The sequence below is a fragment of the Branchiostoma floridae genome, chromosome 2 (assembly GCF_000003815.2).
Source record: "Branchiostoma floridae strain S238N-H82 chromosome 2, Bfl_VNyyK, whole genome shotgun sequence".
NCBI lineage: Eukaryota > Metazoa > Chordata > Leptocardii > Amphioxiformes > Branchiostomatidae > Branchiostoma > Branchiostoma floridae.
Window position 1 is genome coordinate 31,237,553 of NC_049980.1, and position 18,066 is coordinate 31,255,618.

The 18,066-nt window shown below is 41.0% G+C and overlaps 1 protein-coding gene across 3 annotated transcripts in view; it reads left to right on the forward strand.

Moving 5' to 3' along the window:
* LOC118409651 (ras GTPase-activating protein 1-like) overlaps positions 1-17,831 on the forward strand; it is a 33,446-nt gene extending 15,615 nt beyond the window's left edge. Inside the window, exons 9-27 of one of the 3 annotated variants that reach the window (XM_035810820.1) lie at positions 487-565; positions 1,471-1,597; positions 3,096-3,178; positions 3,500-3,573; positions 4,370-4,454; positions 4,764-5,002; positions 5,905-5,981; positions 8,276-8,341; positions 10,137-10,228; positions 10,385-10,462; positions 11,136-11,295; positions 12,168-12,310; positions 14,103-14,218; positions 14,667-14,753; positions 15,041-15,108; positions 15,513-15,601; positions 15,966-16,043; positions 16,609-16,731; positions 17,210-17,831. In XM_035810820.1, coding sequence (XP_035666713.1) covers positions 487-565; positions 1,471-1,597; positions 3,096-3,178; positions 3,500-3,573; positions 4,370-4,454; positions 4,764-5,002; positions 5,905-5,981; positions 8,276-8,341; positions 10,137-10,228; positions 10,385-10,462; positions 11,136-11,295; positions 12,168-12,310; positions 14,103-14,218; positions 14,667-14,753; positions 15,041-15,108; positions 15,513-15,601; positions 15,966-16,043; positions 16,609-16,731; positions 17,210-17,290 — 1,945 coding nt within the window. In that variant the 3' untranslated portion in view covers positions 17,291-17,831. Of the gene's footprint in view, positions 1-486; positions 566-1,470; positions 1,598-3,095; positions 3,179-3,499; positions 3,574-4,369; positions 4,455-4,763; positions 5,003-5,904; positions 5,982-8,275; positions 8,342-10,136; positions 10,307-10,384; positions 10,463-11,135; positions 11,296-12,167; positions 12,311-14,102; positions 14,219-14,666; positions 14,754-15,040; positions 15,109-15,512; positions 15,602-15,965; positions 16,044-16,608; positions 16,732-17,209 lie in introns of all 3 variants that reach the window. The other 2 variants (XM_035810819.1, XM_035810821.1) reach the window with 2 other exon arrangements.
* The last annotated feature ends 235 nt before the right edge of the window (positions 17,832-18,066 follow it).

The window sequence follows — 18,066 nt, forward strand, 5'->3', positions numbered from 1 at the left end:
GCATCATACGTCTTTATGCTGTTATCAGAATAATTATTGAACAAGGTATTAAACATCCACCAGTTTGAGTTGGGGGGACACCACTAGGCACTATGCAACGTACGTCTCTCCAGGGTTCTAGCCAGGATTTTATTTTAGCATTATGGTTATGGCAAGGTAGCTAACAACCAATTTGGAGGATGGTCTTCGCCCTTCCACGGTGACATTTTGAAAATGTAGAGTAAAACATTGGCATGATAAGGGTAACCATGAGGGAACTTACTGTAACTCTATTACATGTAATATAAAGTGAGGAAAGTCATAGCATGGCATATGATTTACTATTGCACTGGTTTGTGTTGTCATTTCTGTTAAGTTAAGCTCCATATACATTTTATAATTGGATTTGTACCTAGAGTCAGACATCCTGCCGATATGCTACACAACCCTGCTCAAATTTTTAGTTTCCTGTGGAAATTTTATATTTTCTCCTTTCATCCCTTCTAGTCTTGACGACATCATCAAACACTACAAAACAGAGCAAATTGTGGAGGGATACACACTGGGGGAGCCGGTCCCAAACAAGGTGGGTCATGAAGGACAGAAGATTGATTTTTGTGTTATTGCAATGATTATCTTTTTTTTCCTTAAACTTGTCATTTGCACTTCTTACTTCAATGTGTATCGGTGTGATGTTTTCCAGGTTAAAGTTTACAACCCCAACTTTTACCCAGAATTCTAGGCATAGCTTGTTTTAAGTTGCTTCTGTAAAGTAGAGTTAAAAGAAGTCCTTCCCATGCCTGATGGTGCATAGGGCGGCACCCATCTCTTTCAGTAGCCCTGGGCCACACAGCTTTGTGCAATCCCTACAGCTGGGGGTAGTCCACTTTAGTGGCATGTGTTCAACTTCCATACTCTTTCCCGATTGCTAAGTGCTTAAAGCAGAGAAAGCAGCATGTACCGTTTTTAAAGTCTTTGGTATGACTCGGCCGGGGATCAAACTCACGATCTACCAAATGCAAGGCGAACACTCTACCCACTCAGTAACTGCACCAGTGAGCTAAACTGTATCAATTAAGAAGAATGAATGAAAGATCTTTATTGTGCGTTCATAACTCGACAGGCTAGGTACAGGTCACTGATAACAGACATAACAGACATATGCAGAAACAACAAGATACAGTTTAACTATTTGAAGGTGCTAAGCTAGCAGGATGGTCAACATCTTCTCGCCTCTTTGAACAAGTGTATATAGGAACAGAACTGATAATGAATAAAGAGACTCTTTTTACACAACCGATGCTTTATTCTCACCGACGTTTTGGTGACCGTTTGTGTAAAAAGAGTCTCTTTATTCAGTGACGTACCAACCTGATGAAACTGTTCACGGAGAACTGATAATGTTTGAATAAACTTTGATATACAAGGTTTCAAATACACATGTCACTTTCACTTTGCTAATCTGGATCAATATCACTTTCCCTTTTACAGAGAAGTCGGCTGAACTCGTTAAACGATGAGGACATCTACCAGAGCGTGCGGGCGCGGTCTACGGGGTCCTGTATCATCACACAGCCCAGCGACACCATCGTCAAGAAGGGCTACCTCAGCAAAAAAGGTACATTTTCTACATAAGTACTCTGTATTCTGGTCCATGCAACCAGAGTCTATAGCTAGTTTCATGTCTGACGAAAGCTGACGTGCTGAAAAGAACCTTGCAACTCAGAGACACCATCGTCAAGAAGGGGTACCTCAGCAAAAAAGGTACATTTTCTACTACTGATCTGTGACCCACTGTCCACTCAATACATAAGTACTCTGTATTCTGGTCCATGCAACCAGAGTCGATAGCTACATGTAGTTTCATTTCTAAGGAAAGCAGACATGATGTAAAGAACCTTAAGACACCATTGTCAAGAAGGGGTGCCTCAGCAAAAAAGGTTGATTTTCTACTACTTATCTCTGTTGTCTATGCAACCAGAATCAATAGCTAGTTTCATGTCTGACGAAAGCAGATGTGCAGAAAGGAACCTTGTAACTCAGAGACACCATTGTCAAGAAGGGGTACCTCAGCAAAAAAGGTAGATTACTTATCTCTGTTGTCTATGCAACCAGAATCGATATTAGGTAGTTTCATGTCGAAAAAAGGCAGACATGCAGGAAAGAACCTTGTAACTCAGAGACACCATTGTCAAGAAGGGGTACCTCAGCAAAAAAGGTAGATTACTTATCTCTGTTGTCTATGCAACCAGAATCGATATTAGGTAGTTTCATGTCGAAAAAAGGCAGACATGCAGGAAAGAACCTTGTAACTCAGAGACACCATTGTCAAGAAGGGGTACCTCAGCAAAAAAGGTAGATTACTTATCTCTGTTGTCTATGCAACCAGAATCGATATTAGGTAGTTTCATGTCGAAAAAAGGCAGACATGCAGGAAAGAACCTTGTAACTCAGAGACACCATCTTCAAGAAAGGGTACCTTAACAAGAAAGATAGATTTAATTTTCTACTGCTGGTCTGTAGCCCACTGTCCACTATACGTGCTAGGAAGGAACTAGGGAAATTTTCCTGAAGCTATGAATATTGTACACTTTTGCATGTCTGTCATGGCCACACTCACAAAGCTCTGTCATACCGTAGACACATACTTGAACAATTTTCTATTGCGATTCCAATATATGACTAAAGGATACACATGCAAAACCTGATGGAATCATCAGCAAAAAAAGACAAGCACTCTGCTAATTGTCTCTGTTGTCTTTGCAACAAGAATTGATAGCTAGTCTTATGTCTAAGAAAAGCAGACATGCATGCAGAAAAGAACCCTGCAACTCAGAGGCAGACCTGAATCAGGTTATAGATGTTACCTATGTGTCACTGACTGTCATTCTGGTATAGGACTGCTAAGGCAAAGCTGAAGCTGATTTTACAATGATCAAAATTGACGGACAGAAACGATATGATATGAAATGACTCTATGAACAGTTTATAGATTGAGGTTTTTTTTTATAGAAAATCTTTGACATCCCTTAAGTCTTAACAAGATAAGTTACATTTTACTTGTATTTGATTTTACCAGTCAACAGTAACAGTAACATGGAGTCTTTATTTTTCAGGTCATCGTAGCAAAAAGTGGAAGAATTTGTTCTTCATTTTGAATGGCACAGAGCAGCATGTCTACTACTTTGAGAATGAGAAGGTTGGTAAAGTCTTACTTATTTTTTGTCAAAGCATGATTTCTAATGGTCACTAACAGAAGACTAAAAAAATTAGCAGAATTGTGTATGTGTCTTGTATTTAAATAAGACGATCATATTATGATAATGATATTTGATTTGATTTGATTTGATTTCGTTTCATTTTTTGTATATGTTTTTGAATATAATAAAATGTTGAATTTTGGTGTTGTAAGGCTAGGCCATATGAGCTACATGTAGATGTTTAAATGACACATGATTGTGTTTTCTAATCAGCCCATCAAGAGACTAGTTTAAGTCTATCAAATGTATATTTTCCACAGAGAACAAAACCAAAGGGTCTGATCGACTTGAACTATGCTTCAATTTACCCAGTACATGAGAGTCTGTTTGGAAGGTATGGCACTATTCTTCTCCTTAATGTGTTCTTTATGTAAAGATTTTATTAATGATAACAACGTTTCAACCAGAGGATGCCTGATTGGAGTTTTGGTCAAAAGTGACTGATTGGGTGGGCAAAATAAAAACAAGTTGGCTCAGGTACTGATACATTGTAGGTATAGTATTCTATGAACAAATACTCTTGTTTGTATCTTAGTTTTCAAGAGATGGGTACTTGAATGGTGTGAGTGTGATGCATATGTTTGGTCAGCCCAAATTCAAACAATGGCCGACACTGACAGACTCCTCCGCTCTTCCCACAACTCCACACCAGCCATCGTACTAAAATTTTATCACATCAATAACTTAACTGCTTTGTTAATAGCCCGGTAACGGGGTCCGACTTATTGTCTTTCAAACAGCTACTTGTGAAATCTACTGTCGATAGATTCAGAAGTCACTTTATATCTGATAACCTCTGTACCTGGTCTACTGCATGTAAGTGCGCCTCCTGCCAGGATTTAAGGGCTCGGTAGTCTGATTGATTGATTGATTGATTATGTCGTCTTTTATTAATCTTAGTCTGCTGTAACTATTGTATTTTTATGTCGGGGCGAGGGCCAGCAAAGGTGTCACCACCTGTTCCCCCAACCCTTCCACTGGTGTGGTGAATTTTAATAAAATACAAATAAACAAAAGGGGCCAGTTACAGCCCTGGACAGCAGAGTTCGTGCTACTGTGTAAGCACATTTTACGAAAATACTAACAATCCCTTCTTCTGTGTGATTCCATGTTTGTTTCTTCCTGTCCAGACCCAACTGTTTCCAGACTGTTGTACGAGCGCTGAATGATGTCACTACAACATACCTGTGTGCTGACACAGCAGAGCTGGCAAAGGTGAGGAGAAATAGTTACTTAAACTGCCTACTTTAGACCTTAACTGTGTATCAATCCATTCATCAATTAATCAGTATCCTTTAGTTAGACTGGATGGTGCTGTCGGCGCAAATAGAGAAGTATTACAAAAATAGATGAACAAATACTTAATAATATCTGAATATTAAACTAGTTATCCAATATCACACTCGGCAAATCTTCTCTAACATTCCAAACTATTACACTGCTAAACTTTCTTCAAACACAATATATGCCTAACCTTTGTGTTGAAAGAGCTTCAATGATACATTGTACACTCTGTACCTACAGGAATGGATCCTGGCCATGCGGCAGTTCTGCACCCAGCCGAGCAACAAGCAGTCGCCTCTCAACGCCAAGCGGGTCAAGCAGCTGCGCAGCCTGAGCGTGAACGTTCTGGACGCCCGTAACCTGCCCGTGAAGCACCTACCTCACCCTTACTGCATGCTGTCCCTGCACGACGTGCACGCAGCCAGGACACAGATGCGCGAGGGGCCCAACCCTCTGTGGTCGGAGGAGTTTGTGTTCGAGTGAGTGTTTGTTTGTTATTAATAAGTGTAAACAAGATTCAGGTGTAACACACCAGGTTTGTACAGTTTGTGTTTTTTTTTCAGAGCTGGTAAAATACATAACACACTAAGTACTAGGTAAATAGTCAAGCTTTGTAAAACCAGACCAGGAAGGACCCCTACACTTTTCAATAAGTGTGTGTGTTCTTTGATGTGCTTGAGGTGTGGCTGTCCTCAAATATAGGCCTTTATGGCTTTATGTCCCAGCGGATGTCGTTCACAAAAGCTAGGTACATGTACTCATTTTCACCTATTATAAGTAAATAAAGAAAGTAGAAGCTAAATGCCTTTCCCAAAGGCACAACAGTGGGGCCTGCTAGGGATTCGAACCCAGAAACTCAGATTGTATAGACATCTATAAATCATGGTTGTTTTTTCCTTTCTAATCTTGTTCCTTTACACTTTAAAAAGTTCTTTCAGCACAAGATGGTGCATAGGGGGATGTTCATCTCCATTTCTGTACCCCTGGGCCACACATCTTTGTGCAATCACTACAGACAGCAGAGAACAACTCCGCCGGTAGCGACTTGCGTGTTCGACTGTCATACCCTTTCCTATGTGCTAAGTGCTAAGCAGAGAGATTGTCATGTGCCATTTTCTGTGGTATGACTCAGTTGCGGATTGAAATCACAGTGTAGCAAATGCAAGGCGAACATTCTACCAGCTTGACCACTGCACTGATTACCTCCTTATTTAATTGCGCTTCTCAGGCCCGTCGTACATTGCCGCGCGCCTATCCGCGGGGAGGAGTCTACAAGCTCCGGATAGCGGAGTTTGCGTTACACAGACTATGATTACCTTTACACTGTACACAAAGAATGATGAAGAAGTAAACTGGAGATTTTGTTTTCTCCTGTCTGCAGGGACCTTCCGAGAGAGGTGGAGTCTTTTACACTGTTGCTGTGCAGTCGAGCCAGAAGGTCCAAAGATGCTGTTGTCGGTAAGTCATGTTTGTTTGTTTGTTTGTTTGTTTGTGTTTGTGTTTTCCTAGTGCTGTAGTCTTTCTACAGGCAATACACAATCTTCAGGAGCTAGTAGACTTATTAGCATACAACCTTGTGTTGACTTCATAGTACAATACTAAACTTTCTTTAAACACATAAGTACACACGGATCAAAATTTCCAATTTGTGCTGGAAGAAAGTTTAGCATTGTACTATTAATGATTACTACCAACACAGATTAGCTTCCATGATGATTTGTGTTGACTTTGTCTTCTATTGAATTTCGAACCTTGTCTTGGATTTGTCTTCATATTGTTAGCATGTCACTTCATAGTTTTGTTTTAAAAGTTGTATTGTCGTCCAGTCAATGACAAAAGACAGCGGATGGTGTCTGATACATCTGACCACTCCCAATCCAGTTGTTTGAGTAACTGTTTACCTTATATGTCCTAGGAATATCCTACCGTCACACATCAAATCTCTGCCCAACATTTCACAATTTAAAAAGGCAATCTACCATCATGTATTCTCAAGTTGATAGTTTTTTTATGATTGTGAATGTTTTTATCTGTTACATTTGTATGTATATATTTACATGTATGTTTGTGTTGTATATGTTCGAACCCTGGAAGACTAGCCCTACGGGCTAAAGGGTATCTAAATAAAGGAATAAAGGAATTATAAAGGCCACTATTTTGCTCCATATCTCTAAACCACTGTAGAAAATTAGACAAGGACACTATAGGAAGCTAGAATATACTCCCATTGCTAGCTTTAAAGATGCACTGGTCCCCTAAGCCCTACTATCCATGCCTCTGCAAAGATTCTGCTTGTGTATGAGGTGGTGTAAGGTGATGACCAGGGCTCTAGCCAGCGTTCATTTTTCCGTCAATTGACGGAAATTTGCTGCGCGTGACGGAAAAAATTTAAAACCAATCCGTCAACCTTGATGGACAAAAATACTTGGTGGAAGCTACAGGCGGCTTGGGGACGCCATCCACGGCCGTAAAACTTACTAAAAGCCAAACACTATTTGTTTTGCTATTGTTATGATTGTTGACAATGTGTGTCGGCGACCTTTCGCATACGATAATCTCATTAAAGAACTGTTTTTCAAGGTCTCAGTTCACTCCTGGAAGCATTCTTATCAGGCATTCTACGAACTTTGATAAGTACATTTTCACAGTTTTCGCGACAATGGGAATTGGCTGACGGAAAAAAAATTCGAGCTGGCTAGAGCCCTGGTGATGACCATACTGGTATGTAGTAGATCCCTGTATGTGGTCTTTCAGATATTGAATTTCATTGTCCTTTAAATCATCCATTTTCTACCTTCCACTATGATACTTTCAAAGTATAACATTTATTATCATTAATTACTATAAACCGCATGCTTTGATCAATGAATCTGATTCTATACCATCCTGCAGTCCACCACCAATTTACAGTGTAATAGTCTGTGTTTGTGGTTAGAAGAGGGAGCAGCACTCAAATTACGTTTTTGGCAATATGTGCACTGCTGCACAAATAATTAGCCCAAGATTCTAGGTGCAGAGAAAAAAAATTGGTGCACATCTCTAAAATACAATAGAAATACATTATGTACGTAACCCGACAAGGGAGATCCAGATTCACCAATGGTGAACTCACGGGTAAACCTCGTGATAAGGTGCATGCACAAAATTCCATAAGTTTTGTACCCAGACTATTTCCAGTCCATGGGAAGGCATGCGGCATAGTTCTTGTGCTTGCTAATTCCCTGGCCTACTAATCCTAGGCTTTTAGCTAGGATTTTATTATAGGGAGTCCAAATTTCTAGGTGAACCGCGCAGCAAGTGTTTGTACCCTCATTTGTGAAGTTGTGATGTTCAAGCATTGTAGGTGGGTCCGGGGGCATCCACCTTCCATGGTGCAAATTTTTAGAGAACTTAAAGTTAAAATCATTATCATGATACAGTTGAAGACTTTAACCACAATTGACCTAGTAGCATCCCTGGTCAATCAGAATTTCATGCTTGTCAGAGGATCTGCTCCCCAGTGTAAGGGCCTCTTCAGGGCATCTTGTACGTCCAATTTCTTACTATTATTTTTACAACAGTGTGTCCAAATGACGCCATGACGCATGCCTGGTCAATCAGAATTTCATGCTCGTCAGAGGATCTGCTCCCCAGTGTAAGGGCGTGTAGTGCGTCCAATTTCTTATTATTTTAAGAAAAACGTGACTGTCCAAATGACGCCATGACGCATGCCTGGCTAAAAGCTACTAACCCCCCTCCCCTCCCGTTCCCAGATCAGTTACTGGTGGCGGCCAGTGTGATCTTGGTTCCCAGTGCCGTAGAGAATCTTGGGGTCAGAGGTCAGTTCAGATCACCCATGTCCCAACTCATAATCCAAAATTATAGCAGCTATCACCACTCATACTTCTTTACAATATTTACTCTATAACATAGAATCTGAATGTTAACATGGGTGTTCATGAGATGTACCTATGAGTATAAGTTAGTTCAAAGATTGTAGTGTGCATGCACATTGCGATGAAATGTGGGTAATAATATCATGTTATAGTAATGATATCCAAGTGTACACGAATGATTTTGATGCTAGTGAACCTCTACCCGTAGTATTAAATGTTGTTTCTATTCTGTAATTGTGTAATTTTTTTGTCTCCAAATAAATAGTTTAACGTATATTTTAATGTTCCCAGGAACTCATAAAAAACAGGGCTATTTTGGATTACGGATGGCAATACATAGAAAAATTACCAAGGGCCTTTATTCAACTTAATTTGACATATTACCCACGGTGCATCACACCATGCAATTGTGCATGCGCACTTTTAACCATGAGCTAGCTTATACCTTATATCAAAACAGCATAATGATGTGTTTTACAGTAGTGTGCTACTGTAACAGTAGTGTGCTGTGCAAACCCTCAACTAACCCTGACCACTAACTCCATTAAATTATGCTGCTATTTTCCCTCACCACATCCCAGGGCTCTAGCCAGCATCCGTATTTCCGTCAATTCACGGAAATTTGCTGCGTGTGACGGACAAAATTTTGAAACCAATCCGTCAACCTTGACAGACAAAAATCTGATAAAAGCTCCTTGGTGGAAGCTACAGACGGCTTGGGGACGCCGTCCAAGGCCATAAAAGCCACACACTGTTTGTTTTGCTAATGTTATGATTGTTGACAATGTGTGTCGGTGCCCTTTCGCATACTATAATCCCATTAAAACCTGTTTTTCAAGGTCCCAGTTCAGTCTCTCTAACTCCTGGAATAGTGTTTTCGCGACAATGGGAATTGGCTGACGGAAAAAAAATCGAGCTGGCTGGAGCCCTGCCACATCCCCTCCCCTTCATTGACTTTACAATTTGTATTTCTGCTTGTAAGCTGACAGTTCAGAGTACTATTAATAGCCTTCTGGCCTTCCGTGGATGGTTGTTAACCTTAGGGTGTAGGGTACTGCTGAAGGTTGAGGAACAAAAAAATCAAGCAACACAATGCCTGGAATTATGCTGATGCGTAACGATTTATGATTTTTAGATAAGCCAGTAAGTGAACCACTACTAGTATTTCAATATAAGGAGTATAAGACTTCTCCCTCCCCTCCCCATGGTGTAGTATGCTGCCACACTCATTGCCAATAAGAAACCCCATAGCTTTGTCCAAACTGTGGGTATAAGGTGTGGGAATTTTCAGAAACAGACCAAATAGCATGGAATAATACAGGTTTATATGGACAAGGTTTCTATGCTTGTCTTTGTTTTGCCATACTAGTTTGATTTCTCGGCTTTCAGTGCATTGATACATGTAATTATAAGTGGAAAAGATTAATATGACTAGTAATGCTGTTGTGTTCTATACTTAACATGAGGTGTCTAGAACCAGCCTATTCTGCTTTGATTTCCTCTCTAATGTTTTGCGTGACATTTTAACAATATTAATAGATAAATTATACATTATAAATAGATAAATGTATACTAAGATCTATACACTATAAAACAGAACTAGTAAGACAAGGCCTTTCTTCAACTATGGTGACAAAATATGAGTAATTGATTCATATCCTGAATGGTACCCTTTTTAATTAGAAAAAAAAGCTGCATGATATTCTAGGAACTTAGACATCTGCATCTCTCCTTGCAGCATCCGTCTATGTGCCTTTGAGTAAGCTTCCCAACGGGCAGTACGTGGATGAGTGGTACCCGGTCATCCCAGAGTCCCCCTACAAAGGAGACATGGGGTCCATCAGGATACGGGCCCACTACAGGTCCCAACTGGTGCTGCCTTTGGAGGAGTACGCAGGGCTGAAACAGGTGGGGTTAGCATCTGTATATCCATATCTGTGTCTGTATAACAGGTATAACGGCCCGGAGTCCCCCTTCAAAGGAGACATGGGGTCCATCAGGATACGGGCCCACTACAGGTCCCAGCTGGTGCTGCCCCAGGAGGAGTACGCAGGGCTGAAACAGGTGGGGTTAGCATCTGTATATCCGTATATGTGTCTGTATAGCCGGTATAAAGGCCCGGAGTGTCGAGGGCTGAAACAGGTGGGGTTAGCATCTGTATCCGTATCTGTGTCTGTATCTGTAATGCTAATATACAAAGATTCAATACATTTTGTATGTCTACAAAGATTTGAATTGTGTGTTCAAAACCCTGATATATCTATGAATTTACCATAAGAATACATTTATGCAGTAGAATTGTTATAAAGAGTAAAAGTTGGAATTAGGCTGTTATTGTCAGGAACTTCAGGCCACACTGAAGTGGTGACTAGTTATCCAAGATGGTACTGCAGCCTAAAACGGACATGTGGAGGATATACTGGTTTTGCCTAACTAGTTGTCAGACATGTGTGGGTGCCTTGAAGGTTTCAGAATCCTTCGATGGCAGTCTATGCGGAAAATCCTAAGACATGATTTACTGATTGTGAACGTGAAGTTCCTTACATTGATTATTTCTTATTATTATCATTACCCCTTGCAGCTGATAGTATCCAAAGAATTCCACACCATCTATGCACTGGACAAGGTCTCTCCTCGCCAGCGCGCTTCTTTTTCTGAGACAGTGGAAGATGACAGATCCCTACTGTTTTGTTTTTTCATATACATATATGTGATAGATAATTATTTTCTCTTGCAGCTGATAGTATCCAAAGAATTCCACACCATCTATGCACTGGACAAGGTGTGTGCGCGGGACCGGTCTCTCCTCGCCAGCGCACTCCTGAGGGTGTTCAGGGACGAGAAGAAGGAGGCCGTTTTGCTACAAACTCTCACAACGAAGGAGATCGCTAACGAAGGTTCGTAATATATACAGTCTAGTTAGTAGGGAAAACCTACTGGGTTTGCTGGTGTGTTTTTCTTCTTCTTGCCACTTCTTTCTTCTTATTCTTCTGTCATGAACCAATCAAAGGTCAGAACACCAGCATATTGGCAAGTTTGTGCTGGAAAGCTGAATGCATGGAAGAAGCAGGGCAATAGTTAACATTATTGTAAAGAGAGACTATTTGATTACATGTACTTACTAAGCATTGGCTATATCTAGACAGGTTTTGTTGAACTTTTGGGGGGTAGCAGAAGAAGACAAAGAGCCCCACTTTTTCAGCAAATTGTGGGTTCTGTGATTTTAGTAGAAATGTGGCTTGCTGTTTGTCCGTGAACCTGGGGAAGTTAGTAACATTATTGTGACAGCAGTGGTTCTTTCAGCATGGTTAAATGACACAAAATGTGTTTCGTCTTCCACTACTTAAATTGTACATTATTTACAAATTCTTTTAATTTGTACCAGGGTTGTAGCCAGCCCAAAATCATTTTCCGTCCCCTCAATTTTGAATGGAAATGAGCGCCAAAGGCACAGTGTGCCATTCCAAGGGGGATCCGGGAGCATGTTCCCTCGGAAAATTTTGAAATCTAGACCCTTTGAAATGCCATTTCCTGCATTTTGAGCTGTAAATTTTACTGGACCAGTAGACTAAAAAAATTACAGAAGGGTTTCAGGCTGAATTTTTTTTACATATCCATTTTTGTCCGTCACAGAGGACAGAATGGGCAAAAATTTTTTCCGTCCCCACCTGCAAAATTCCGTCAAAGGACGGAAGGACGGGCGCTGGCTACAACCCTGATTTGTACACTGGTAATTTTTGAAACTTTGTTAAATTTTGCTTGTTTCCAGATGAGAGTGCGACCCTGTTCCGAGCGACCACCCTTGCCTCCACCCTGATGGACCAGTACATGAAGATGACGGCCGTGCCCTTCCTGCACCAGGCTGTGAAGGACGTCATCACCAAGATAGCCGACAGCAAACAGTCTTGTGAGGTCAGTGTACTGTCTTGTGTGTTGTTGTGATGATATAGGTTCAAAACCGTTGTTTTGTCATTTATGTCATACCTGGGTCACAAAAATGGTTAATACATTAGTGTTCCGGACCTGGTGTCACACGGAATACCGTATTCAGACAATTGAATTACTGATGTTACACACAATTTTTGGTCAAGGACACCAAATTTTCTAAACTTCTGTTGCATTTAGCATGGAAGCTTGCATTTTTCGGGTGGGTATATCATAGATAATACCCACCCAGCCGTTGGGCGATCCTACCCGCAGGTAATAAACATAGGTAGAAAGGAAAATGCTGAGAAGATTTTGAAGAAAGAATTCCTTTCCACAGCTCACTCAATGACAGACAGATCTGATACTCTCTTTGTATGCAAACAACACATAAGCACATACAGCCAGGTTTTTGTTTCCTTTTTCCTTTGTTTGTTTCTCTTTCTGTTCTTCCCAGTGTCATCTTCTGTTCTCATCTGTACAGTCTTCACTCTCTCTCTCTGTCTCCAGCATCACCCTCCCTCCTCTCTCACTTGCTGTGTGCGACCTGTTCCCGACCCTGACACCACTGTAGGTGCCGTACCCTACCTTCGTAGTCTTGTTTTCTCTTTCATTAGGGGTTGGGTACTGGTACAGAAAATTCAGCTACAGTTCATCCTCCTACACAGGGACATCCAACAGCAAAACCACCTGTCTGGATGTACCCTGCTTTCTCAACCCTTAGTTCCTGACCGCCCTGCTTATAGATATTAATGAGCTTTCCCTTATATATGCGAGACCCATTTTGAAAACTGAAAGGCCTATTCTCTGATTGGCTGACAGCTGGTTTGGGGAGGGGGGACGGAACTAACGGAGTGACGGTTGAGAAAGCAGGGTACATCCAAACAGGCGATTTTGCCGTTGGATGTCCCTGCGTAGGAGGATGGTCCAGTTCAGATTCAGAGGATCAGGTCTGGATCTGTACCCGACCCTGACACCGCTGTAGGTGCCGTACCGTACCTTCCTAGTGTTGTTTCTTCTTTCATCAATTCTGCATATTGCCTACTGAAAGAAAGCAGGTGGTTGATTTGGTTGCCTGACTGTGGAGTCGCCTGTATTGTGCAATGTTCTGTCTACATGTACAATACTTAGTTTAACAAAAAAGATGTGTGAGACCAGTCCATGAAAATGTCTTGAACATTGCACCAAAGACATTACGGTTCACGACTGGATTAGATTTTCTGATCCATACAGCTTCCTTAATCCAGAGAGTGCAACTATTCTATGGACCATAGAATCTACTCCAGTCGTGAATGTTGAGATGAAGTTGGATACGTCGTATGTAGTCACGTTTGAGACTGCATTCTTCACAATGCAGCAGCGACACCAAGCTGCAGTGTGAAGTACTGCAGCAGTGACACCTATAGCTGCAGAGTGAAGTAAAACCAGTCAGTATTGCCCTGAGGAAGGCGACAGATGGTCACTGCAGCAGGCAATTATGTACTGGTTGTGTGTACTAGGACTTTGTTAGGCTAATGTCACATTTCCACAAAGGGGTCCACCTAGGCAGATTAGGGGAATGAAAAGGATTATATAAAAGACAACAAAACGGACAAAAATAATTCAACAGCAGTGCATATTTATTGGCATGAACTTTAATTTTTTGTTTCTGCAAACAGCCTGGCCAGACCCCAGGTAGGAATGTGAATTGTGTTGTTACAACCTGAATAAATAAATGTGACAAAGGCCTTAGCAGTGGTTTGCCAACCTAATAAAACTGTTCCTGACATTCCTTGTGTAGCTGAACCCCACCAAGCTGGAGAAGGGTGCAGACGTGAACTCCAACCTAGAGACCCTGCTCAGCTTCCTCACGGAGGCAGTGGAAGCCATCTTTAAGGCCACTGAGAGCTGTCCAAGGTGCTGAAATGTCATCTTTTTATGATAACTGCTGAAATGTCATCTTTTTATGATAACATGAGATAACAGATTAAAGTATGACTGAAGTACTGCAAGTAAGGTTCTTATTATACAACCACAGGCAATTCCCTCGCCAATAGTTGTCAGCCTGATCCTCAGCTTTCACAGCATAATGAACTCTGCTGCTACTTGCCATGATTTTATCCATTAGTGGTGTGTGTAACCATTAGATTTAGGCAATCTTTATCTCAAGATCTCTTGATTTGCAGACTAAATGTTTTGGATTGTACAAATGTCCCTGCCTTCAAAGAAGCTTATGTTTGCACAGGCTATCAGGCTCTCAGGGTATGAACAGTCTTATAGACATTGCATGAACATTGTAACACTTCCGATGTTATTCCCATTGTTTTTTTTTGTATACTAACCAACTGTATCTGTTGTATCCCAGCACTCTGAGGTACATCTTTGGCTGCCTGCAGAGAGAGGTGCTGAAGAAATGGCCTGATGACACCACCATGCGCACCAGAGTTGTCAGGTTGGTACAGATGTCAGTAGTCATGTAAAACTATAGTCAAACCTGTACCAGTGACCACATCTACATAAGGACCATCTAGTTTAAGTATAGAACTGGGATGTTACGCCAACTGCAATACATCCACCCAACCAAACTTGGTCTCATGACTCATATATTACTGTGTGGTAATATAAGTTGTATTGGTTGTATATAGTAGTTGTCCATGCATGTACTAAGCAACATGTGTAAACCTTTTTAGAATCTGTGAAAGTCTTGTCCAATTGAAAAAGTATGCCAATTATTTTCAGCGGATTCATCTTCTTGAGACTGATCTGTCCAGCTATCCTGAACCCCAGACAGTTTAATCTACTAGCAGGTGCGTAACGCTTACTTCATATCATAAACAAGATTGGGAAGCATCCGCTATATAGTTTTGCTAAGTGTTGCATAAATGTCAATTATCCATTAATAAGATTATTTGATATTTTCTGTACACCACTCGTTCTCTATTAGCCTTAACAACATCATTGTCAATGATAGTTGTGCACCAAGCTCTGCTCCATGGTACCATTTTCCTTGTGTAAGCTCACACTGTGTGAGCTCGCTTGCCACCAGTTCAGGTGTTGCATGCAGTGCTCAGCAAGCTCAACTGATGCTCTTCTCTGGCAATTCTTGTCAGTTTGTCCAGTGATAAGTTGTCAAAGATTTCTGTGAATAAGTGTGTTCCTCATAATAAAAATTTATGGTCCTCCCACATCTTGGTTCCCTGTCTGTCCACAGAGTCGCCGACCCCCACCGCTGCCAGGACTCTCACCATGGTCGCCAAGTCGCTGCAGAATCTCGCAAACCTTGTCGAGTTTGGTGCAAAAGTAAGCTGTTTTTTTTCCCACAAATTCAAGATAAAATCACAAAATACAGACTGAGTTAAGAAATGCAGATCTGATGGAAGCTGGGGTAAGACAGAGACAAATATGATCTATAGAAGGTCATCTCTCATCTAGTTTGATGAAATATCATTATGCGATAATAACTAAATGAACAGAATCCCATCAGCTACCAGCCATGTAACCCTATAATGCTTTGTTGTTGATAGTTGATATCAACTTATTTAGGGTGGAATCTATCTTCGACCAAAAGCTGCAAATTGAAATCCATAACTGTTTTGAATTATTAGTCTTGTCGTTTTTTTAAACAAAGAATCAGTTATCTGAGTGTTTTTCTCTCTGTCTTCAGGAACCATACATGGAAGCAGTGAATCCCTTCATTGTCAAAAACAAGGAGAGAATGATCATGTTCCTGGATGAGCTGGCGGTACGTATACCAACTTCCCCATGCCATCTAAGTCAATCTAATATTGTGTGGAGTAACTCATCACATGCAATATGTGTGCTTAACTGATATATCTGTATCCGTATATCCAGTATAGCCACTCTTCAGCAGAACACAGATTATGTATGACTAGTATAACTGCCTGTGTGTTTGTGTGTGTGTGTGTGTGTGTGTGTGTGTGTGTGTGTGAGTGTGAGTGTGTGTATGTGTGTGTGTGTGAGTGTGTGTGAGTGTGTGTGTGTGTGTGAGTGTGAGTGTGTGAGTGTGTGTATGTGTGTGAGTGTGTGTGTGTGTGTGTGTGAGTGTGTGTGTGTGTGTGTGAGTGTGTGTGTGTGTGTGTGTGTGAGTGTGTGTGTGTGTGTGTGTGTGTGTGTGTGTGTGTGTGTGTGTGTCCATGTGTCTGTTGTTCCCTGTCTAGGAAGGGTTGGACATTACGGGAAGTCGTACTAAAGGTCTTCTTCATTATTGAGTGTAGTTTTAATTGTTATATAATGACTGTGCAAAATGAAGTACGTAGTGCTAATCTTGTCTATGTTATCTCCTGTAGAATGTCCCATCTTACCCAGAAGTTACAGAGAAAGTGAAATCCGATCCCTCCCAGGACCTGGCAACCCTGCATCAGATCTGTCTCTCTCACCTGACGGAACTACAAACCCTTAGTACCACACAGGTGAGAAACCACAATACAATAAAACTACAAAATTTTTAGACCAAAACATGTATGAGCATGTCCATCAATGCACAAAAGTATACAACAGCCAGATGGTCTTTTGGGTGTCTTTGTACATTGTCTTTTGTTTAATTAGCAGTGGGCTTCTTCAAACATGACATTGTCCAATATTTTTTTGTCTGAATGGGCGTTGAACCACACGGCTCTCCTTTTGATAATTCCATTTCTTCTTACTGGTAGCAAGTTTTCTCTACCTCCGAGACCATGCTATGGATCCTTGTTTGATCCTTATCTGTACATTGTTGACATCTCAACCGATGACTTGATTGTATACTTTATCCTCTCCAGCTTACTCTGTAGCTTCCTGGTCCTTGTTACTTCAACTCATATGCATGCATGCATGTCAGTTAATGTGAGTCTGTGCTAATTCTGCTAACACCATGCACATGTTATACATCTTTTATTTTGTTGATTTCAGAGTCATCTGAAGAAGTTGCTGGCAGTGACAGAGCATCTCAGCAACAGACAACAACAGTACATGGGCGCAGTCAAGCGATGACAGCACCGATAGCTGCAGTACTGATAGTGCCTGCTAGGGGGCAGTTGTTATCCATACATGGAAAGACTGGTGAGACTATGCCAAGTGCATAGAGTGGAGTTGGTCAGAGACAAACATCAGACTCAGAGGCCTACATGAACTTGCCTCCAGGCCTTTGCCATCAAGCCTTACAGATGAAACAAAGAATCATGCATATATAGCTTCAAGCGTGAAACAGACTCGAGATCTGTAAGATTATTTGTATCTCAGAAAACACAATCTTGTCTTCAGGCAATAGGAAAAGACGGAGTAACTTTTGTCCTTGATACTGTGAGAGTAGGGGCAAAAACCAAGGACACATATTAAGTACAAGATATACTTATGACTAACAGGAAATACAGTTCCATAGTATCAAAACCGGTAGATGTGTACAGCATTATTTACAGTAATCAGAGCATTATATCAAGGACCTTGTTGATTATATGAACCAGTATTGGTCAGAAATCTTTGTATACAGGTACTGTAAATGCAGAAAACCACCACAAACATTTTTTTCATTACAGTATGCAACTTCAGCTCAGTATATGGCGATACCGCAAACACAAAACCACAGCAAACACTCCATTTTCTTGCTACTGCGAGCTTGAATGTATTTACAGTACTTGAACATCATTGAATAGTTTCAACAGGTTGGCAAATCACTGGATATGAAAGTCCTTTACACACAACCAGTACATAGTCATCTGCTGACATTTGGGTGATCAAATTCTGTCATCTTCCTCAGGGCAATACATATT